This window comes from Scleropages formosus, chromosome 6 (assembly GCF_900964775.1).
Source record: "Scleropages formosus chromosome 6, fSclFor1.1, whole genome shotgun sequence".
NCBI classification, from domain to species: Eukaryota; Metazoa; Chordata; class Actinopteri; order Osteoglossiformes; family Osteoglossidae; genus Scleropages; species Scleropages formosus.
The window spans coordinates 27,031,104-27,052,317 of NC_041811.1; the positions used below are offsets into that span (position 1 = coordinate 27,031,104).

Sequence of the window (21,214 nt, forward strand, 5' to 3'; positions counted from 1 at the left end):
CTAGCCCACACACCTTATTCACCGCGGTGACTTACACTGCTAGATACACTACTTACCATGGGTTACTCATCCATGCATCAGTGAAACATACTAACTCTGTGACACTCACGCACTATGGGGGAACCTGAACAGCATGTTTTTGGGCTGTGGGAGGAAACTGGAGCACCTGGTGGAAACCCACGCAGACACAGGGAGAACATGCAAACTCCACACAGACTGAGCGGGGATCGAACCCACGTTCTCTTGCACCACCCAGGTACAGTGAGACAGCAGCGCTACTCACTGTGCCACCATGTCATCCCTTTTAGTTTAAGGGGCTGAAGGAAAAAAAAAAAAAAACTGAACCATCAAAAGTAGAGAGCTTGTAAAGAACATGTTCCGTTCAACTAATACGTTTACTACAGAGGCCAACAATGTGCACCGATTCAGCGCTGTGTCTCTCAATTTCAGGCTTAAAGGTATTACAGCAGAAGGTGGGATTCTGTCCAAAGACATGCTGTTCAGGTTCAACCACAGTGTGTGAGTGGCAGTGTGTGTTTTGCTGATGTACGGATGAGGGACCCATTGTAAGTAGTGTATCTAACAGGGTAAGTCACCTCAGTGAATAAGGTGTGTGAGCTGATAACACTACATAGAGTTCATTGGAAGTCGCTTTGGAGAAAAGTGTCTGCTAAATAAATAAATGTAAATGTTCTGGGTCTTTCGAATTCAAAGCAGCATCTATAACCATCACGTTACCGGTTTCCCTTTAACATAGTAACTCACATTGCATTCTAGTTTGTCTACTGAGTATGAAACAACCCCCACAATCACTTTTTTTTTTCTGATTAAGATAAACTTGTGACTGACAAAACCACCAGCAGGCTTTATTGCCACCCCAACTGCATTGATGAGTGTACTAAATGATACTTGTTTATGGCTTGTAATGTACATGAGAAGTTTTCATTCTTTCAAGCTTTTTTGTCATACTATGTATTGTGCCTTTTTGTAAAATATTAAAAATGCAATAAGCGCTTCATTTAATAAGCTGCACTTTGCTGCTTCAACTTTTTTTAAGTTCTTACTCAGTTCTTACATTGTATTGGCATACTAAATTCACAAATATCTGTAATATTTATGGTTGTCATAAAATAACATGTATGAGAGTGATTAAAAAATTTAATTAGTAGCATTTAGTTAAAGCAAAAGGATCTGCCTGTTTTCATAACTTCATTATTCCCAAAGTTTAAAATAATATGTATATTTTAATTACGTGGTTTTAGTCATCCAATAATACTGTGTAAAATTTTCAGTGTTGTTTAAAAATGTGTGATGCTCTTTTTTTTAATAGTTTTTGGTGTTTGTTATAACCTGATGTTTATAATTAGAAAATCAAGTTTTTGCTCTTGTTAAAGAGTTACAACTAGACATGTGTTGAGACTTTTAAGTTTTAAAAAATAACCTATTCCTACGAAAGGAAGAGCAATAATTAAAAAGAAACGCAGGCCAAACCTGGACCAAAGTGCAACATTTATCAAATGAGTGCTGGAACATCATTTTTTATCTTGTCAATATTTTAATGCAACACAGTCTATGGTAGTTAGGAAATAGGCTGAAGAGGGTTTTTTTTTAATATTTACTTTTGGTCTGAGACCAACAGTTTGCTTTGATTGCCATAAAATTTTTGCTGTCTTTCCAAGATAATGTTTACAGAAAGAAGCACAGATTGTATTTCAAAAGGGCAACAGAATCAAACAGTAAATTACTTTGGCCTGATATGTATAAAACAAAGAACTGGATTCCCACATGTTCACTGGGTTCAGTCAATGAAGAGCATAAGAATGTCTACGGAATCATATTTCTATATACAACATTCCTCTGTTAGAACCGTTTCTCACGTAAAATCCCTCTAAATCGAGTCATGGACTCACTGGAATGAACTCCACAATGACTACAAAGATTTTTGCATTCATTCAAAATCCTGTATTATCAATTTTTAATAATTGTTATGAGTTTTGATAGAGGGTGCTGATAAGGAGCAGTATCACTACTCAGCTGACATCCAAAGAAAGATGATCTGGAAAAGTTGATATATGGATGAGTGACCCATTGTAAGTAGTGTATCTAGCAGTGTAAGTCACCGCGGTGAGTAAGGTGTGTGGGCTCATAACACTACATAGTATCCATTGTAAGTCGCTTTGGAGAAAAACGTCTGCTAAATAAATAAAGGTAGAAGTGTCTTTTAAAGGCAATCTATCAAAGGTAGTTTAAATATTAATTTCTGAAATTGTTGGAGCAAAGCATTACAGGTCTCTGGTGTATGCACTCAACCCATAAAATGGAAACTGGTACAACTTTTTAATGAAATTATATAATCTTTTTAAAACAACAGAATTATGATTAAGTAAAAACTGTTCTTACCCATTACACAGTCATTTTTTCATCTACACAAGGTAGAAAAGAGTTCATATGAAAAGGTAATTTGTCTTTGCACTCATTATTTTAGCCAGTGGGTGGATTTAAAAGGAACAGTGTAGTCCCAGTGCAACACAACTGCTACTGCTGCTTTCAAGCTACCTTGTACAGAATCTTCAATGAGGGAAACAATGATAAACTGTGTGCTCAATAAAAATGAACCATAAAAGAAAGTCAGTTGTCTTTCTTGTGTTATTTCAGTGAGTAGTTTATAGAGAACACAAGTCAGTCAGTGTGCATTTGCTGCATGGTTTTCAAGCTGTCTGCAATTATAAGGACATGTCAATAAAATCAAAGTTAAAACATACATTATCCATCCATCCATGGTCAACACCTGCTTGTCCCAAGCGGGATCACAGTGTGCCAGAGCCTTACCCAGTAACACAGGGTGCAAGGCCAAAGGGGGAGCGACACACCCAGGATAGGATGCTAGTCCATTGCAAGGCACCCCAAGCAGGGCCCGAACCCCAGACCCACCACACCTCAACACCCACACACTAGCCATCCTTAGATAAAAACAACACCTTTCAAACCTTTAAATGCAGATGCAGTGAATTTATTATGTGCTACTTTGCTCTGTTCTTGTATGTATTGCTATGTGTTTTCTTATATTTTATATGACATTTTTCATTCAGGAACCAATTATTTTTTTCCATAAGAGTGGTAATGGTAATCTGACTTCCTCACAATGGAAACTAACCTAGCGGGTGGTAATTTCACACAGCAAATTAACCCCATTACCTGTGGGACCGGTGTACACTTTTTTGTCCAAAGGGTCTCAAAGGTTAATATGTTACAGCTACAGTACGTTCATAAAATAAAAGAGGCCACTGACACAAACTCAGTGTACGTAGTCCTCCGCATGATCCTTAAGTCTTAAATGCTTGAGTTAACCTGTCTAATGAAACTTTGAGGAATACAAAATTGCTGAACAAATACCGGAGTAAAGTTCAGTACTTTTGAAGAGCACAATGAAATCTTGGCTGGCCTTGATCTGCAAGCTTACACATTTGGCCAGCTCTTTATTTTCTTTAGCACCCCTTTGGTTTGATAAAGAAGTGGGTGTAGTGGCGCAGTTGGTTGGCCCGGGTCCTGCTCTCCAGTGAGCCTGGGGTTCGAGCCCCGCTTGGGATGCCTTGTGACGGACTGGTGTCCCGTCCTGGGTGTGTCCCTTCTGCCCTGTGTTGCCGGGTTAGTCTCCGGCTCCCCGCGACAAGCGGCTTCAGATGTGTGATGTGCGTGTGGTTTGATATATAAACATCTTTGCTGAACAGCTGAGCCTGAACCGAAGTCAATACTTCATAAGCAAGCACTGCATGTCACAGAAAACTGGCTAAATTTAAGCATGCATACAGTTAAAGTGAAATATTAAACATACCCTCTGGAACAAATAAGTATTGGTGTGATAAACCCAATGTAATTTTTTACTGCTGTCATTGCAAGAATTTGACCAAAGTCGTAGCACATCTAAAAAATTTTTTTTCTTCTAAATCCTTGATCAACATAATATACAGTGTTTACATACACAAAATTTTAACTTTTGTTAAAATTAGTGACCAAAAACTCCCCTTTACCTGTAATGATTTTTAAATTAACTAAAATATTTTGAAATTTGTTAATGAAAGAAGTCTGTTGTCATAATGTGAATGACATAAGACAATTTTTGCACTTCATAAATATAGAAAAAAAGTGAATTTTCACATGATCTCCCTTTTATTTGAGAGAAAATCTTCCAGTTTTTCCAATGTGCTGAGTTACAGGCCATGTTCTCATGTGACATCCAGAGCAACAGTGACATCCAGAGCTTCAGTCCCACTGTTGCAAGTCTTCAACACTAGTAGCACAACACCGGTGGTTTTCTCTGCATAGGCCCTTCATCGGTGGAAATGTTCGCCTGAATTTCAGAAATCAAGCTTCCTTCTTTGTTTATTGCCATTATCTGGAAATATGTTCAAGTCTCCTTGAATACTGCTAGCAATGTTATTGTTGACCTTGCCTGTTTCCAGTACACATAACATCCATGAGTCACATGCTTTGATTGTTAAAAATCTGCAGCACATAAAAACTATGACCTCCCACCATACTGAGATATTATTACGACTAATTCAGATTTTAACGAAGAATGGTGAAGGATACTGTTCTATATTACATCAAAGAGTCAACTCCTTACAGGCAGTATTCAGATTTAAGAAAGACTTTAAATTGCAAAATGATGCAAATAATCTATGTTCCCAACAGAAACTATCAATTACTGTATCTTTCTCACTATGTACCGCAGTTGACGTATATTTTTGTACCGTTGACACAACATTCTGCCCTGCCATAACTATACTCAGTCCCTCACTGTGCTTTTGAGTATTTTGGAATAAAGCTCAATCAATAAAATATTGAAATATTCCTTATATAGATATTTTATATAAACACTAATATCCATCTAAGAACCATGCTGTCTATTATTGTTGCTCTGTTAACACTTTCCAAGCCTTTGAATAATAGCAGTAAACTTTAGCTAGCAATAATAAGAATAAGTATAGCATTAAGTAGTACTTATAACAAACAGTAATGATATTAAGTACTAATAGCAATAATTAAATATCCCATAAAAACATGACATGAATGAGAATTTCTACTAAATCAAATATACAGTAGTGTATAATAATGACATTATGAAGCAGCATTTCTCTAGCACTAAAGAAACATTCGGTGTTTAGCATTCCCTTCCCAGTATGTTATTTCTGTTATTGAGCTGAGAAGTTCTCTTTCCTTTGAAATTGCGCTGATCACGCTGTAATTTATTATTCCCATACTTCCCACACTGAGTGCATTTGGTAAAGCAGAAAATTGTTTTTCCTACGTATTCAGTAAAAAAATATTGATAAAAGTGACACTGCTTTCTAATAACAAATAGACTATCTTAAACGATGTAACAATGGCATGATTCTCTGTTTGACAGACCATCCTTTCAAGCACAAAACATAGCTGTAATGTGGCTCTTTGCTGAGGACTGAGGTCTCCAGTGTAGTACTGAGACCTCCCTCACAAAAATCTACACATAAGAACAGTGTTCCATCTCCTGATGTCATCACACATCCACAGGGCAATGGGTACACAGATGTCTCATTCTGCTGTGACGGAGTCAAAATTTTCTCATTTGGCTCCTTTTCAGTCTATTCTTTGGGAAGGGAAAAAAAATATAAAATTCTGCAAAGTCTGCAAAAAAATTTGAGCTCCATTACAAAAATAGGAAAGTTATTTTCACATAGTTACATGTTAGCATCAGGTTTAAGTGCTCCATAAATTCTGATTCTTATTCTTGGCTTGTAATATTTCAAAAACCTTTTTAGCAATATAGTGAATCAAGGGTTCTTCTCATTGCAATGTCCAGGCACAGCTATTTAGCAACTATCTATTTTGACCTCCTTGGTGTAGGTCAGTTAAACTCTCTTAAATGCAGTTTTATTTACGCAGCAGCCCTGGGAAAAAAAAAGAAAAGATTGCATATAAAATATCAGAAAGAATACACAAGATGCAGTTCAATATATTTCTTAATATGACCTAAATAAGAACACTGACTTCTGTAAATGGTGATGAGATGGACGTGGGATTAGCACTTAAATGCAATGCAGTGAATCCAAAACAAAGAAATTTAAGCAAAAAAAGCAAGAAGCAAAGAGCAAAACTCAGAGCAAAATATATGTGGAGGTGTTAAAAAATTGTGGCAATAACACAGATTCATGAACCCATTCGAACGTTTATCAGCACATTCGGTAACATCACAAGATTCTCTTTGGAACATTCTCAAATCATGCTGCGATAACATGGATCATCAGGTTTTGCACAATCTTGGATTCAATGGAAGCTCGAGTTCACATTTTCATTAAAGCAAAAGGAGCGGATACAAAAAACTAAGAAATTGCGAAATTAATGTAATTTTTTTTTCCAAAGATTCGACTTTTCACTCTAACTATTTAGTAATATGACTTGTAATGAGATTTTTTTTTTTGCATTAAATTACTAATGCAAATAGATACATAATGCAAAACAGAAGCATTTTCACTAGTGGTCTCAGACTTTTAGACCCCACTGAATGTATCGTAAGCCACTCAGCGAATATATCTGGGCATCTATATAAAGGTAATGTGATTTCATATTCACAGATAAACTCACAACTTGAGATACAGGCCTCACTCAATCTACAAATTGTCTTTATCCAAAATTTTAGTATAAGAGTTCTTTGGCTTTTGACACCCAACATTATACTTCTGATATGAGAAATCAGTATAATGAATTTATCCAAAGACTGTCAAAAAAATAAATAAAAAAACATGGAATGGGTTTCAGGAATGGATTATTTAAAAATTAAAGGGATTTCTGTAAATTAAGTAATTTATGCATTCAAATAACCACAAACCACATATAATATTAGAGTTTCCAAGTATGCAGTTCTTATTACTCTCATGACACAGGGCAGCATAACTCAATTTCTCAAAATCACACTGAAAAATATGTAGGCGATCTGAGCGGCGCAGTGGAATGTAGGGTTGTGGGTTCACATCTGACTGTGGCTTCGTCTAGACCTTGTATTTTCTCCCCATGTTTAGAGATATGCATGTCTGACATGTGATGGATTCGTACCCTATCCAGGGTATTCCTCCCTTATGCCCTGTGGTCCCTCAGATTACCATGAAAGCGATCCATAACAGCTGAGGCCATGAAAGGGTGAAAATTGTTCACCTACTTCTCCGGTTACTCATCTGGTTACATTTACATTTACATTTACATTTATTCACTTAGCAGACGCTTTTCTCCAAAGCGACTTACAATGGATACTATGTAGTGTTAGCAGCCCACACACCGTACTCACCAAGGTGACTTACACTGCTGGATACACTACTTTGGTTACTGGTTACTACTTAGGAAGTAGCAGGCTGTGCTTCCGCTATGGGTTTGTAACCTGATGGTTGCTTGTTGAAGCCCTGGCAATGCAACTGTTCCTTAACCTTGAACAAGGTGTTTTACCCTCTGGTAAAAATACCCAGGTGTATGAATCAGTCAGGTATTGTAGGTTTCTTAAGGTAAAATGGCTAAATGGTAAGTCAGTATAATGTAGTTTACCTTTAAGTTTGTTGCTACGTTTTTATAATGGTTTTTGGTGTTTCTATGAGCCTATTAATCACGTGGAGTGATTTTTGTTATTTTTATGTACTAGTAAATATAATGTATGATCCAGCAGCCACTCTGGAGTGCAGTCCTGGAGTAACCCTGTGTATGCTGGCCATGGTCACTGCTGGAAACATTATTTTAATTAATTAATATATTTTAATTAAAACCCTATATTAATTAAATAGTGAAAGGATATGCAGAATGTGTACGTTTATAATTTTGCTTCTCACTTCATCCAGCAGTTAATTTTACGAAAAATAAAGCGCTGTTATTATGACTTCAAACAGAAATGACAAACGATTAATTCTAATTACCTTTTTTGTGTTCAGACCAATTACGGGATTTATGTATGAATAATACATTGTTTGTTAATAGACTGTATCTTCCGTTTTGCGTGGGTTCAGGAACTGGGAAATATTTCCACGATGTTTATGGCGCATAGTTTGGACGGAAGAAGAATTTTGAGCCTGTTTAGACAACTTGTGTATGGAGTTAATTAAAATTCGCACTAGTTTTTACGTCTGAAGTCTGCGTATGGATAAACGCATTTTCATTACACTGAGTTTTGCAGAGCTTGTCGTTAGTTTAGTTTAGACATTCGGCCACAATGAAATTTTGAGACATTCCTGTGAAACCTGAAATCCGCGTGTTTATAAACAGGGAATCCATTGTTTCGTTTTCAATGCTCCTGGCGGGAAACCTGAGGTAGAAACGGGATAAAATGTCACTCCCAGGTTCGTATCATTAACACAAAGTGAATTTTAAAAAAAATGGTGTAATGCAGATGAGATTTTTTTCTTCGTTTCTGGTATGAAATTGCGATTAAAAAAATATTCCGCCTACTCTGTGTGACAAATGGGACCTGACGGAGCTATGAGGACACACACACACACACAGACGGAGCAGAAGGCGCGCGCTCCGCGCATGCGCTCTCGCGGCTCAATTTGCTTGAATTGAGAAGGGCGGGGGGGGAGAAGACTCCGCATCCGTGGGGACCGATGGTGGGCTCGCGCATCCAGAGAGCGCGTTCTCCACTTGGACATTTTTTTGCGGGATCCCGCAGAAGAGTTGTGACGAAGGGAACCGCGAAGGCAGAATGAAAGCGAGAAAACGAAAGTGTTAACGCTGCTCCGCGAACTTATTTTTTTGTTGCGAAAGACAGCGAGAGTGAAGTAATCCCGAAGAAAGAGAGGCTGGCTGGCTTTGCGAGAGCGCTCGCCTTTTCTTTCAGTCCAATGGATTGTAGCAAATGCTATTGTAATGGTAAAATGCGCTCGGAAAAAAAGAGGAGAAAAGGCTGACAAACGATCAAAAGTGAAGCTTTCCACCGGATCTTGGGCACTGAACTTCTAAGGCAAGATAAAAAAAAAAGTTTTTGCTGTTCAGTATATTCAATCACTCGTCAGACTCGGGTTTCTCTCAGCATCCCTGCCTGGGTGAACGTTGAGGGAGAACTCCGAACAAAATGTAGGGTTTCCACGGCACCAAACTGCCTTTCTTGCTCGAGAAACATGCGTGGAAATGTTTTGTCACCTAACCGCGCACGGCCGTGATTTTTGCCCACTCGGAGTGACTGCGAAAGGAGGGGGGGAGACGTCGTTGCTTGTGCGTTTTCTCTCGGTTGCTGCTTGAGCTCGGATCGCTGAGGCGCAGCCGTGTTCGTGCTGTAGCCCATGGAGAGGAGCGCGTGCGGCTCGAGCGCGGTGTTCCGCAGAGGGGGGCTCCGCTATGTGGAGGTGCTCCTCCAAGGAGGAGCCCCCTGGGGCTTCACTCTCAAAGGTGGTCTTGAACATGGGGAGCCGCTCATCATATCCAAGGTAAGCGTGACACATCCCCACTAACTGCGATATGATGAAATCTTTGCCAAAACTTTTGTCCTGGGTAAATAAATCTGCCTAAACTTGCACACCTTTCCCATTACAGAAGACACATGGCTGACTTCTATATATATATTCTATATATATATATATATATATATATATATATATATATACAGTATATGCTCCTGTATTTTGGGTGCATACACAAAAGATCTCTTGTATGATTTTTAGACATGTATCTATTTCTCATAAGGTTATGAGGTTCTGTTTAGAGGCATTTCGACATGACGTGTATGCATAATGTGTTCATGTAGTTTCTCTCCTCCAAATACTATGTATGCGAAAAGGTGCACGAAATATTATACATATTAGTACGTATTGGAAAGTACAGGGAGTACATTAATGATGTCGCCAGTAAGGATGATGAGAAACTGATAAAAAATATGATCAGATTTAAGATGTCCTAAATGAAGTGTTCATCTAAAAAGTCCTGAAACCCATGCGCATGTTTTACTTCTTCCTCCTTTCACATCTTAATTGCCATGAATGAGGCCATTCAGGAAGATTCTTTCCTTGGTGAACCTCTTTTCCTGTTCTGACAAAAGTATGTCCGCTAATCTGCGGGCCTATGATTAGCGTGGTCTGCTCGTACATTTGTACTAACAGGGCTGACAATTGCCGCTGAGGACATGCAGTCCAGCCCTTTCTGGCATGAAGTCATTCATGATTTCTAGCAGAGGATACCCCTCATCGTCCTCTCTCCACTGTTAAAGAGCACTGTGCAGTCCGTGCCTGCTTAGCGCTTGAGTACTGTTCTGATGTGTTTTCATTCAGTTCATCAGGTTGCAAAGATATGAGATGAAGCTGGAAAAACAACCAGGAAATAGTAATTAGAAAAATACACAAACTGTTGAGACATACATTAATTTATTTAGCAGACACTTTTCTTCAAAGCAACTTCCAATAGATACGATGTAGCGTTAGCAGCCCACACACCTTATTCACCGTGGTGACTTGCACTGCTAGATACACTACTTACACTGGGTCACTCATCCATACATCGGTGGAACACACTCTCTCTGTCACTCACACACTATGGGTGAACCTGAACAGCATGTCTTTGGACTGTGGGAGGAAACCGGAGCACCCCGAGGAAACCCATGCAGATACGGGGACAACATGCAAACTTCACACAGACTAAGCAGGGATCAAACCCATGTCCTCTCGCACCACCCAGGCTCTGTGAGACAGCAACGCTACTCACTGTGCCACTATACAAAACGCTTTATATGCGCTAAATACACAATTATATACAACAAGTATGTCAAATACACACTTTCAGAACCGCTTGTCCCATACGGGGTCGCGGGGAACCGGAGCCTACCCGGCAACACATGGCGTAAGGCCAGAGGGGGAGGGGACACACCGAGGACGGGACGCCAGGCTGTCGCAAGACACCCCAAGCGGGACTCGAACCCCAGACCCACTAGAGAGCAGGACCCGGTCCAACCCACCACACCACTGCACCCCCCTATATCAAATATAAAATAAATACACAAATATGTACAACATACAATATACACTAACTGTTCAAACAGTGTTGAGATACACAGTATCAGTGTTTGATACTAAACATTTTTTCAGTTTTTTTGCCTAATTGTTATACCAAGGATAATAAAGACAGTAAAATAAGTCATGGTTATTTACTCTTATTTAGCTAGTATGTTTTCCATGGTGATTTATAGGATTACATTTACATATTTACATTTATTTATTTGGTGGATGGGGATGCAGTGGCGCAGTGGGTTGGACCACAGTCCTGCTCTTCGGTGGGTCTGGGGTTCGAGTCCCGCTTGGGGTGCCTTGCGACGGACTGGCGTCCCGTCCTAGGTGTGTCCCCTCCCCCCCCGGCCTTACGCCCTGTGTTGCCGGGTAGGCTCCGGTTCCCCGTGACCCCGTATGGGACAGGCGGTTCTGAAAATGTGTGTGTGTGTGTATTTGGTGGATGCTTTTCAAAGCGATGTACAGTTCAGGGTAAACAAAAGTGCTTTTCACCAATAGATAGAAAGATACAGATTCAAAAAGTACACTCAATTAGTCCAATGTCCCTGTTTTTAGCATATGTTACAAAAATAGGTGAATATAGAATTGACACGGAACAGAGTTTTTTAACAGATAAGTCGTAAAGGTTTATTAGCAGACAGATCAGGAGAGAAATGTGTCTGAAAGAGATTAAACTCTTCTTGAATTTTGGCAAGGATTCAGCAGTTCTGAGTGAGAAGGGAGGCTGTTCCACCACATTAGAGCCAAAACCAAGAACTTTCGGGCTTTTGTTTTGGACCTCTTGTGCATGGGACAGCCAAGCAGCCTAAGGTGGAGAAGTGTAGCAGTCTGGTTAGGGAGATGCAAGCAATCAGATCCTGTAAGTATTGGGGAGCAGATCCATTGATTGTCCTCTAGGCTGTAACCAGAGCCTTGAACTTGATACGGGCAGCTACAGGAAGCCGATGGAGAGAGACGAGGAGGGGAAATAGATGGGAATGCTTTGGCAGGTGAAACAGAACTTGCGCAGCAGCATTCTGAATCATCCGGAGAGGCTTGATGGCAGTGGTCGGGAGACCAGACAGGAGAGACTTTCACGAAATCATTAGACTACTATCTAGAATATTAGATTGGAAAATCAACTTTACAGCAGGGAAAAGTTATTATTGCAGTTTAGGGTCCTTCATTAAGTAAGGGTAGTACAACAGGATGGCGATTCAGACCCAGGACCTTCTGATTAGAAGGTGACAGCCCCAACCACTACACTAACTGCTGTCCCAAATGATAAGCAAATGACATCATATGAAATGCATGTGTCCTATAAAGTGCAGTCCAAGTAGTGCCTTTGTTTTTTGTATTTAAATGGATAACAAGAAAATCATATTTCCAGTTCAATAAAAACATGCACTGCTTCAGAAAGAATATCAACACACAACTGAAAACAAAGGAAAAGACATCAGAGTAAACAGCTGAACATCTTTAGAATCGGGTTTTCTACAGCACGCTGGAAAATATGCACGTTACTCACGTTACTCTGAAATTGGAGACTCGTTAGCTGTGTTTATGTAACATGTCATTGGTATAAGAGATAAATAGTTTTTTTTTCCAAACAATGCATGGGTTTTTTCTGTATTTACATTTCTGAAAAGTATCTGTGCTCTAAACCAGAAGCAGCTCAAATGATATTAGTTTAGAAGTTTCTGAACACTCTAATTCACTCTGAGAGCTAATATATTTACTTATTCATCTGATGCTTCTCTCTAAAGGGACTTGCAGTATTAAGCTATCTACAATTATTTACCCATTTATACAGCTGGGTAATTTTTATTGGAGTAATTTAGGTTAAGTACCTGGCTCAAGGGTACCACGGCCAGAGGTGGAATTCAGACCCACAACCTCTGATTTCAAAGTCAGCTACTGTAACCACTGCTGTACTTCATGTCCGTATAGGCTTTATTTTCTGAATTAAAAAGGCAAAAAATACAGTTGAATCCATTAATGTGTAATACAGAACAGGTGTAAGATAATTTTCAAATGATTTTAGGTATAGATTTCATGATCTATAATAACCTATTTATGACCTGTCTAGATTGCTGGTGAAACCCTCCAGTACAAATGTGGCCTTTGGTAACAACATTTTTAAGCAAACATCAGTCAAGGTTTTTGAGATGTTTTTATTTCAAGTGATCTAGAAAGACATTTCCACTTATTTAGCAGCTGCTTTTCTCCGAAGCAACTTCCAGTGAACACTACGTAGTGTAACCAGCCCATACACCTTATTCACCAAGGTGACTTACACCGCGGGGGCGCGCTGACGCGGCGGGTTTGTCCGGGTCCTGCTCTCTGGTGGGTTTGGGGTTTGAGTCCCACTTGGGGTGCCTTGTGACGGACTGACATCCTGTCCTGGGTGTGTCCCCTCCCCCTCCAGCCTTCCGCCCTATGTTGCTGTGTTTGGCTCTGGCTTGCTGCGACCCCACTTGGGAGCAGCGGCTTCAGCCTGTGTGTGTGTGTGTGTGTGTGTGTGTGTGTGTGTGTGAGACTTATACTGCTACTACTGTACACTACTTACAATGGGTCACACATCCATGCATCAGTGGAACACACACTCTCTCTCTGTTACTCACACACTATGAGTGAACCTGAACAGCATGTCTTTGGACTGTGGGAGGAAACCCACAGAGACATGAGAGAACATGCAAACTTCACACAGACTGAGCAGGGATCAAACCCATGTCCTCTCGCACCACCCAGGTGCTGTGAGACATCAGCGCTACTTGCTGTGCCACCATTTCTGAGAAAGATGAATATTCCATGCAACAATTATGGATATAGATGGACAGTCAGATGTGGTGATGCAGCTAATGGTACCTATTTTAATATGTGAAGTATGCATTTTTTACTGTCAACCATTGTTCATTTTTAACTGAACAGTTCTGCAAAAAAAACTCTGTTTTTGCAAGTTGCTGTCTCCTGTACATAATAAAAGTCCAATAATATATTTCTGTTTCTGCCACCAGGATTATGACCATAAAAAATCCAAAAAAGTCTAACATGTATAGTTAAAAGACCTGGCATTTCACTTCCTGACTCATTCTCTGAAGATAAGTTCCTTTCAAGATAAGCAAAACAACAGATGTATTGTTGCCTTTTTCAAATTACTTTTAATTTCAACATGACAGGTAACTCCCAGCCTTGGAATTAACTGCATTCCCTAATGAAAAAAATGTCATACAGATTATTGATTTATTTATTACTGCACCTTTTTGGACTTCATCCTGCATCATGTGGAAGAACTATTTTTTTATCTACATTTACATTTAATTTTAAGTGTATTTTTCAGTTCTGTTGACAGGTAAGCTGTTATTTCTTAGAGAAGCGTTAGATGTTAAAATGGTCTGTCATTTGGGTAGTGAATGAAAGTTTCAGGAGAGATGGAAGAAACGTATATTCCTGATTTGAGATGTATTTTTATTCTTGACCTGTGAAGCAACCATAGAGGCACATGCCAGAAAGACTGACGATTTGTGGACATGTAGCAGCCAGAACAATAGGTTTCCAAAACTCCCTTCTTATCACTCCCGGTTGACAGGGAAAATACGACTATTAAACTATGGCAGGAAACTTTGTTTCAAAAATATCTTTACTGAGACTAGTAGAAAACCCCCCTGCATTCCTTTTAAAAGATTTATGTGGCATGTTACTAGACTGGGGCTGCACAGAGGCATGGAACTTAGTGCTGGTTCCTCACAGCTCCTGGGCTGGTGGATTTGGACATTGATTCAGGCTTAATTTGCATGTTTTTTTTCATGGGTTTCTTCCAGATGCTTTTATAGTCATGTTTTAGACATGTATCAGGTGAACTACAACTCTAAATTGTCCCTGTTGTGTTAATATGTGAAACTGTGATTTCCATCTAAGGTTTATCCTGCCTCACAGCCTGTGATTTTTGTTGTGACACCATCTTCGTCACCAGAAGTGACAGCCGTTTGAAGCAAAACAAGGGACAGTCTTGTCTTTCGGTGCTAATAACTCTGATAAAAAGCTCCTGTGCTCTAGTTACTCTGTGTACACTTTAACCCTTATTCAGACTTTTGCTGTTGGTACTATATAAATGTTATTAAATGTTTCCTGTGTTGAAATGGAATGATGTTGTGGACTGGTGGAGCCAGAGTAATTATTTAAGCCACAGCTATTATACTGTGAATATGACAAGGTGATAGTGCAGAACTGAAGGATTGTTTTAGGCCTCGTGCTCAGCATGATAAGAGGCAGGAGTTCTTGGGATGTTCAACTGCTTGTCAGAATTTGGCACAGTCTTATCTGAAGGTCTGAGTGGCTCGACATGATTTGCTCCAGATTGAGGGGCAAGGTGTTGGTTATGTGTGGTGAAAATGTCATTGTACAGATCCTTCCACTGAGCTGGAAATTAATATTCTTTTCCGTAATGCTGGGGGAGCTATGTCTGCAACCCTACAGACTGTCCCTCCCCAGTTTTGTGCACTCCTGAACTGCTCTTCTCTGAGAGTGTGGGAGTTCAAGAACAGTATTTGGAATCATTACAAGCGTAGGTTGAATCTGGACTGAGAGATTCCTCAAGGGGTCAGCCATGACTGTTATGGTGGGCAGTGAGTAGGTACTTCATGTGGCTGGTGTTGTTGGATCCCAACAGGACAAGGCATTGGGCAGAAATCCAAGGCTGCACCAGGCTCCTGCTTCTCTCCCCCCGTCCTGAAATGCTGGGAAGTGCAGTTCGGAATGTAGCCCAGGACTCTGGCAAAAATCCAGGGGAGAGAGAGCAAGTAAGAGGGTAAAAAGAGGAATGTCAGTAACGGAATTTGGGAAAGCCCAGCTAGTCTGAAAAGTAACAAAAGAAGAGGCAAATAAAAAATAGACAACAAATCCAAATTTACAATTTACTAACACTGTATACAGGCTCTGAATATTTTGGATTATTTGTTTTGGTTCATTTTTATATTGCATTTTGTTTAATGGGTTATAGTACTCTGGGATGGTACTGCATTGACCTACTGTACATCTTATGGATGCAGACTGGGGAAAGGTTAAAATAATTAGCTTCTTTGTTCAAGTCTTTATTAATAGGTTCATTGTCTGGACCTTGGCAGTACATCTGTAATTAAAGACCCCTTTTCATGCCCTTTGGGCACCACGTTAAGTAAATCTGTCCTTCCTTTTTCTAGGGGTGCAACAACTTATCGCTAAGAGAGTGTAAAAAAGCTATGCTTGTTTTACTAACTATTCTAAATATTTCATTTATTGAATGACTACACTGTAAAACCTGGTCCTTGCTGATAATGATCAGTTTAGACAGAGAGGTTTTACAAGGGTCTTGAAGACAATGGATCAGCCTGTAGGTGTGCCATACAGCATTATGATTTGTTACAAGAAGAATTTCAAAACCCAAAAGCATCAAATACACACTCATTTAACTTTATTCAGTCTCCCAGTTTCTGGTTTCTTGCATATCTTGTCCATGATTATTAATATCACTTATAATTAATCTGTCCAGATTTTCATGTACCCAGTGTTCAACATCAGGTCCCATTTGGAGCGACAAAATGAGATCACATTTAAAAACTGTGCTAAGCAGCTGTTTAAGAGAGACTGAGACTCACTGCATTGTGGGAATTCTGTACCTGCACTCTCAGTTGTGGTCTGATACACTACAGTCTCACTTGGGTACTCACGTGTTCGTGTTTTGGTCCCGTTTTGTACCATTCTTCTTTAATTTTCTAATTATTTATTTAAATATGACATTTTTGTCTTTCTTGAGCTTGTCAATACACACTACCATACTAGTAAGTTTACTTTATGAAATCTTTTTTTTTTATTTATTTTATATACATTAGGTCCTTCATGAATGAGACTATTTGGTCAAAGCCTTGATTATTTTACATATATCTAGTTGTAAACTGTTAAAATGAGTAAGGACTTGAATAATGAGTTTCCTAGATATCTCTGTATGTTAAAATGGTAAGAGTTTTTTTTGCAGCTACATCTGTAGTAAGAAAAAACAGCTAATGAGTTTGGAAAAGGAAATCCTTTAGGTGGCTTGTCTCTGTGTCTTCCAGTCAAAGTAAAATGCTTTTCATTTCAGCCTAAATCTGAGTCTGAAAGGGTCCCAATAATATGGAAAATACTTGGTTACAATTCCCAAGGAAGGGGGACCGTCAGCTTTGAATGACTATCTGTTGGTTGCTTTGCCATTGTGAAACATGAAGACCCTTCAAAGGCTGGTCTTGGCACACCTCAAATGTCTGGTCAGGACTGTACTGGCCTTTTTCAGTTTTGCCTACCAAGTCCATGTTTTGGTGGATGATACTCTCATTTATTTGATAAAAAAGAGAGCTTACTCTAACTTTTTCCCAGTATGTTCAGCACCATAAAGCCCTGTCTTCTGGGGGAGTTGTTTTGGTCCATACAGATAGATACATCCATTGTGCCCTTAATTATGGACATCTTAACCTGTAGACCACAGTTTGTTATGTCACAGGGTTGTGTGTCAAGCATTGCCATGATTAGCTCAGTCTTGGCTTCCTTCTGTTTGCTCTGAACACCTTGGACTTTAGGCACAGCGTTTATTTATGTCGCCTGCAGAAGTTCTCTGATGATATAGCCATAATCGGGTGTATCAGGGTAAGAGGACAGGTACAGAGTCTCGGTGAAGGATTTCCTTGAGTGGTGCAAATGGAACCACCTGCAGCACAACATACCCAAGGCAAAAGAGATGGGGGAGGACTTCAGGAGGTAAAAGTGTCCACTGTGTTCAGTGACCATTGATAGAATGAACTGGAGATGGTGTGGATGTACCTCGTGGTGCATGTGGACCACAAGCTGGAGAGGACTAACAACACTGAGACCCTCACACCAAATACCAGGGACAGCTGGTAGCGTAGTGGTTAGTGCTACTGCCTCTGGATCCAAAGGTTGCAGGTTTTATCCCCACCTCAGGCTGTAGTACCCTTGAGTAAGGTACTTACATTAAATTGCTCCAGTAAAATTACCCAGCTGTATAAAGGGGTAAATAACTGTAACCTTAATGTTGTAAGTTGCTTTGGAGAAAAGTGTCACATAAATGTAAATACCAGAGACACCTTTGCTTTTCAAGGAGGGTCAGGTTTTTTGGAGCATACAGGTCAGATATTCTAACAGTCTGTCTTTGGGGACACTATCTTCTGTGCAGTTGTATGCTAGGATGATGGCATTTCTACACATGAATGCAGCAGACTGCACAAACTAATCAGGAAAGCTGGCTCAGTCCTGGGCAATAGACTGAACTCTCTAGAGAAAATAGTACAGAGAAGGACCCCCTAGCCATCATGGACAGTTACTCGTACCTTCTGCATACCAATCCAGCTAGATAGAGGAGCACCTTCAGCAACAGACATGCTAATGGAGGTCATTTCTGCCAATGACCATTAGAATTTATAATAAGTCCTTTCGCTGATGGGGTGGCTGACCTCTGGCCTTGCTGACCTACTGACCTCTTATTGTCCAAGTGGTATTGAGCTGTCTGTACCACTTTTTACTTATTTGTATACTGTTTATTTTGCAGTTTTTTTATTTGTGGGTCATTCCAGTGTCTGAACATGTATGAGAATTTGTACTGCGCACACACACACACCATCTGAAGCTTCTTGTCCCATATGGGGTCATGGGGAGCCGGAACCTAACCCGGCAACACAGGGTTAGGGACTGGAGGGGGAGGGGACACACCCAGGATGGGACGCCAGTCCGTCGCAAGGCACCCCAGTTGGATTCGAACCCCAGACCCACCAGAGAGCAGGACCTGGTCCTACCCACTGCACCCCCCGTAGAATTTGTACTGTTTCTTTGTAATTATACTAGAATTATATACAGGTTGGGGGTGCGGTGGCGCAGTGGGTTGGACCGCAGTCCTACTCTCCGGTGGGTCTGGGGTTCGAGTCCCGCTTGGGGTGCCTTGTGACGGACTGGCGTCCCGTCCTGGGTGTGTCCCCTTCCCCCTCTGGCCTTACGCCCTGTGTTGCCGGGTAGGCTCCGGTTCCCCGTGACCCCGTAAGGGACAAGCGGTTCTGAAAATGTGTGTGTGTGTGTATATACAGGTTAAAGCTATTTTCAGTGCATACTATATTCGCATACAGTCTGACAAAAAATGTTAAAATACAAAGGTATCAATAATATTTGCTCTGAATGATGCATCTGAGTACCCACACTTCTAAACACTATTGTCTGTTATCTGACTGTAGGTAAGACAGCAGAGCACCAAAGTCAACAGTTCTGTTCTGGCATAAAGTCTTATTTTCTAATGTGAAATGCACTAATGAGTTCATTTCCTTCCCTCGAAGCAGTACTAACCCACATATCTTTTTGTTGCCAAAGGAGACTATAAAGGGTGTTTTAAAGTGTTTCTGAGAATGTCAGTACAGGTGGTCCCCGATTTATGATGGTTTGACTTAGGATTTTTTCGACTTTATGATGGTGAGCTGGCGATAGACATTCAATAGAAACCGTACTTCGAATTTTGAATTTTGGTTTTTTCCTGGACAAGCGATACATGGTGCGATACTCTCTTGTGATGCTGGGCAGCAGCAGCAATCCACATCTCCCAGTCTGTCATGCAGAGGTGTGTATTAGGCGTATTAAATACATTTTCGACTTATGATATTTTCGACTTCCGATGGGTTTCATGGAACACAACCTCATACCGTAACCACCTGTATGTTTTTTTTTGAAGGTAAAAAATCAGAAAGTTTGTAATATTAAAGATGTGTGGTACCCTGTTAGTACTGTTGTAAAAGAAGAAAATTCTGTACGGTGACTCACCATGTTCCCATCATGCTACTGGACACCGTGTCCCACTCTCTGTGCAGGTGGAGGAAGGTGGGAAGGCAAGTCTGTTAGAACATCCTTTGGAGCCTGGGGACCAAGTGGTGAATATTAATGAGGTGGAGCTCAGTGGCTTCAGACAAGAGGCCATCTCGCTGGTCAAAGGGTCCTACAAGACTCTTCGGCTCACCGTCACCAGGTATGTATGCAGTTCTCTTTCTGCAAGTCTTGAGCATGACCACAGCCAACATCCAGAACTTGCACACTTGGAAATTTCTCTTCTCTATTTCCTTTAATTTAATATTTTATATTTCAGTGTACAATTTAAGAGCAATCTTATTTTGAAAGATTTTTGCTGTAAGCATAACAAAATTCTGAGGTATTAAATACATATACAGACACACCTTGACTTATGCAGATAAACCCTTCTTCAACCCCTTATGTAAATTGAAATTTACATATGTCGGATTTTCCCTCCCCTCCATTATAGACCCAAGTCTCTCATTTCCTTCGCATTTGTTGCAAACACAGGTATGCAAGCGATTGCAAGCATCTGCTAAGCAAATAAATGTAAATGTATAAAAAAGTTATGCAATGTAATTCTCTAGTAAATGTCAGACATATTAAATACTGTAATTAGAAATAGGCCTAGTCAATGAAATTAGTTTTTACATTTCCATAAAGTATAAATTTAATGGGGGCGTGTGGTGGCGCAGTGGGTTGGACCGGGGCCTGCTCTCCGGTGGGTCTGGGGTTCGAGTCCCGCTTGGGGTGCCTTGCGACGGACTGGCGTCCTGTCCTGGGTGTGTCACCTCCCCCTCCAGCCTTACGCCCTGTGTTGCCAGGTTAGGCTCTGGCTCCCCGTGACCCCAAATGGGACAAGCGGTTCAGAAAATGTGTGTGTGTGTGTGTGTGTGTGTGTAAATTTAATTTAAAAAAATTGACTACTGAACACAGTACGCGCACAATATTTTATTGTGCGAACTTACCTTATATCTAGTAGTATGCCGGCGTACAAGAGGGTGCTGTTGTTGCATAATGTATGATTTTTCCATTATAATTTATAATTTTTTGTTGTTGTTTTCATGGTAGCTGTTCCTTTCACATGCTTCTTTATACATACAGCATCTTTCACTATCATATTCGATACGGCTAAAAACTTGGTTCCCGTTCTATAATAGACGATAATTTTTGTCCACCTTCATACTTCCTTATTATGTTTAATTTCATCTCCAAATCAATTGCTGTACGCTTGCCAGATGTTTCTCGTTTTTCTTCAAGCGCTTTTTTACCACCAGGCATTGTAAATGATGAAAAGGGTAGAAAATATGTGAAAAAAGCACTACACTACACTACATTAAGCCGGAGAGGAGATGTGTTCATGGCTCAAAACATGTGAGAACTGGGAA

The 21,214-nt window shown here is 40.2% G+C and overlaps 1 protein-coding gene across 1 annotated transcript in view; it reads left to right on the forward strand.

Moving 5' to 3' along the window:
* Positions 1–9,220: 9,220 nt before the first annotated feature.
* Positions 9,221–21,214, forward strand: part of shroom3 (shroom family member 3) — a 47,337-nt gene continuing 35,343 nt past the window's right edge. Inside the window, exons 1-2 of the mRNA XM_018755134.2 lie at positions 9,221–9,434; positions 19,850–20,004. Coding sequence (XP_018610650.1) covers positions 9,291–9,434; positions 19,850–20,004 — 299 coding nt within the window. The 5' untranslated portion in view covers positions 9,221–9,290. The remainder of the gene's footprint in view (positions 9,435–19,849; positions 20,005–21,214) is intronic.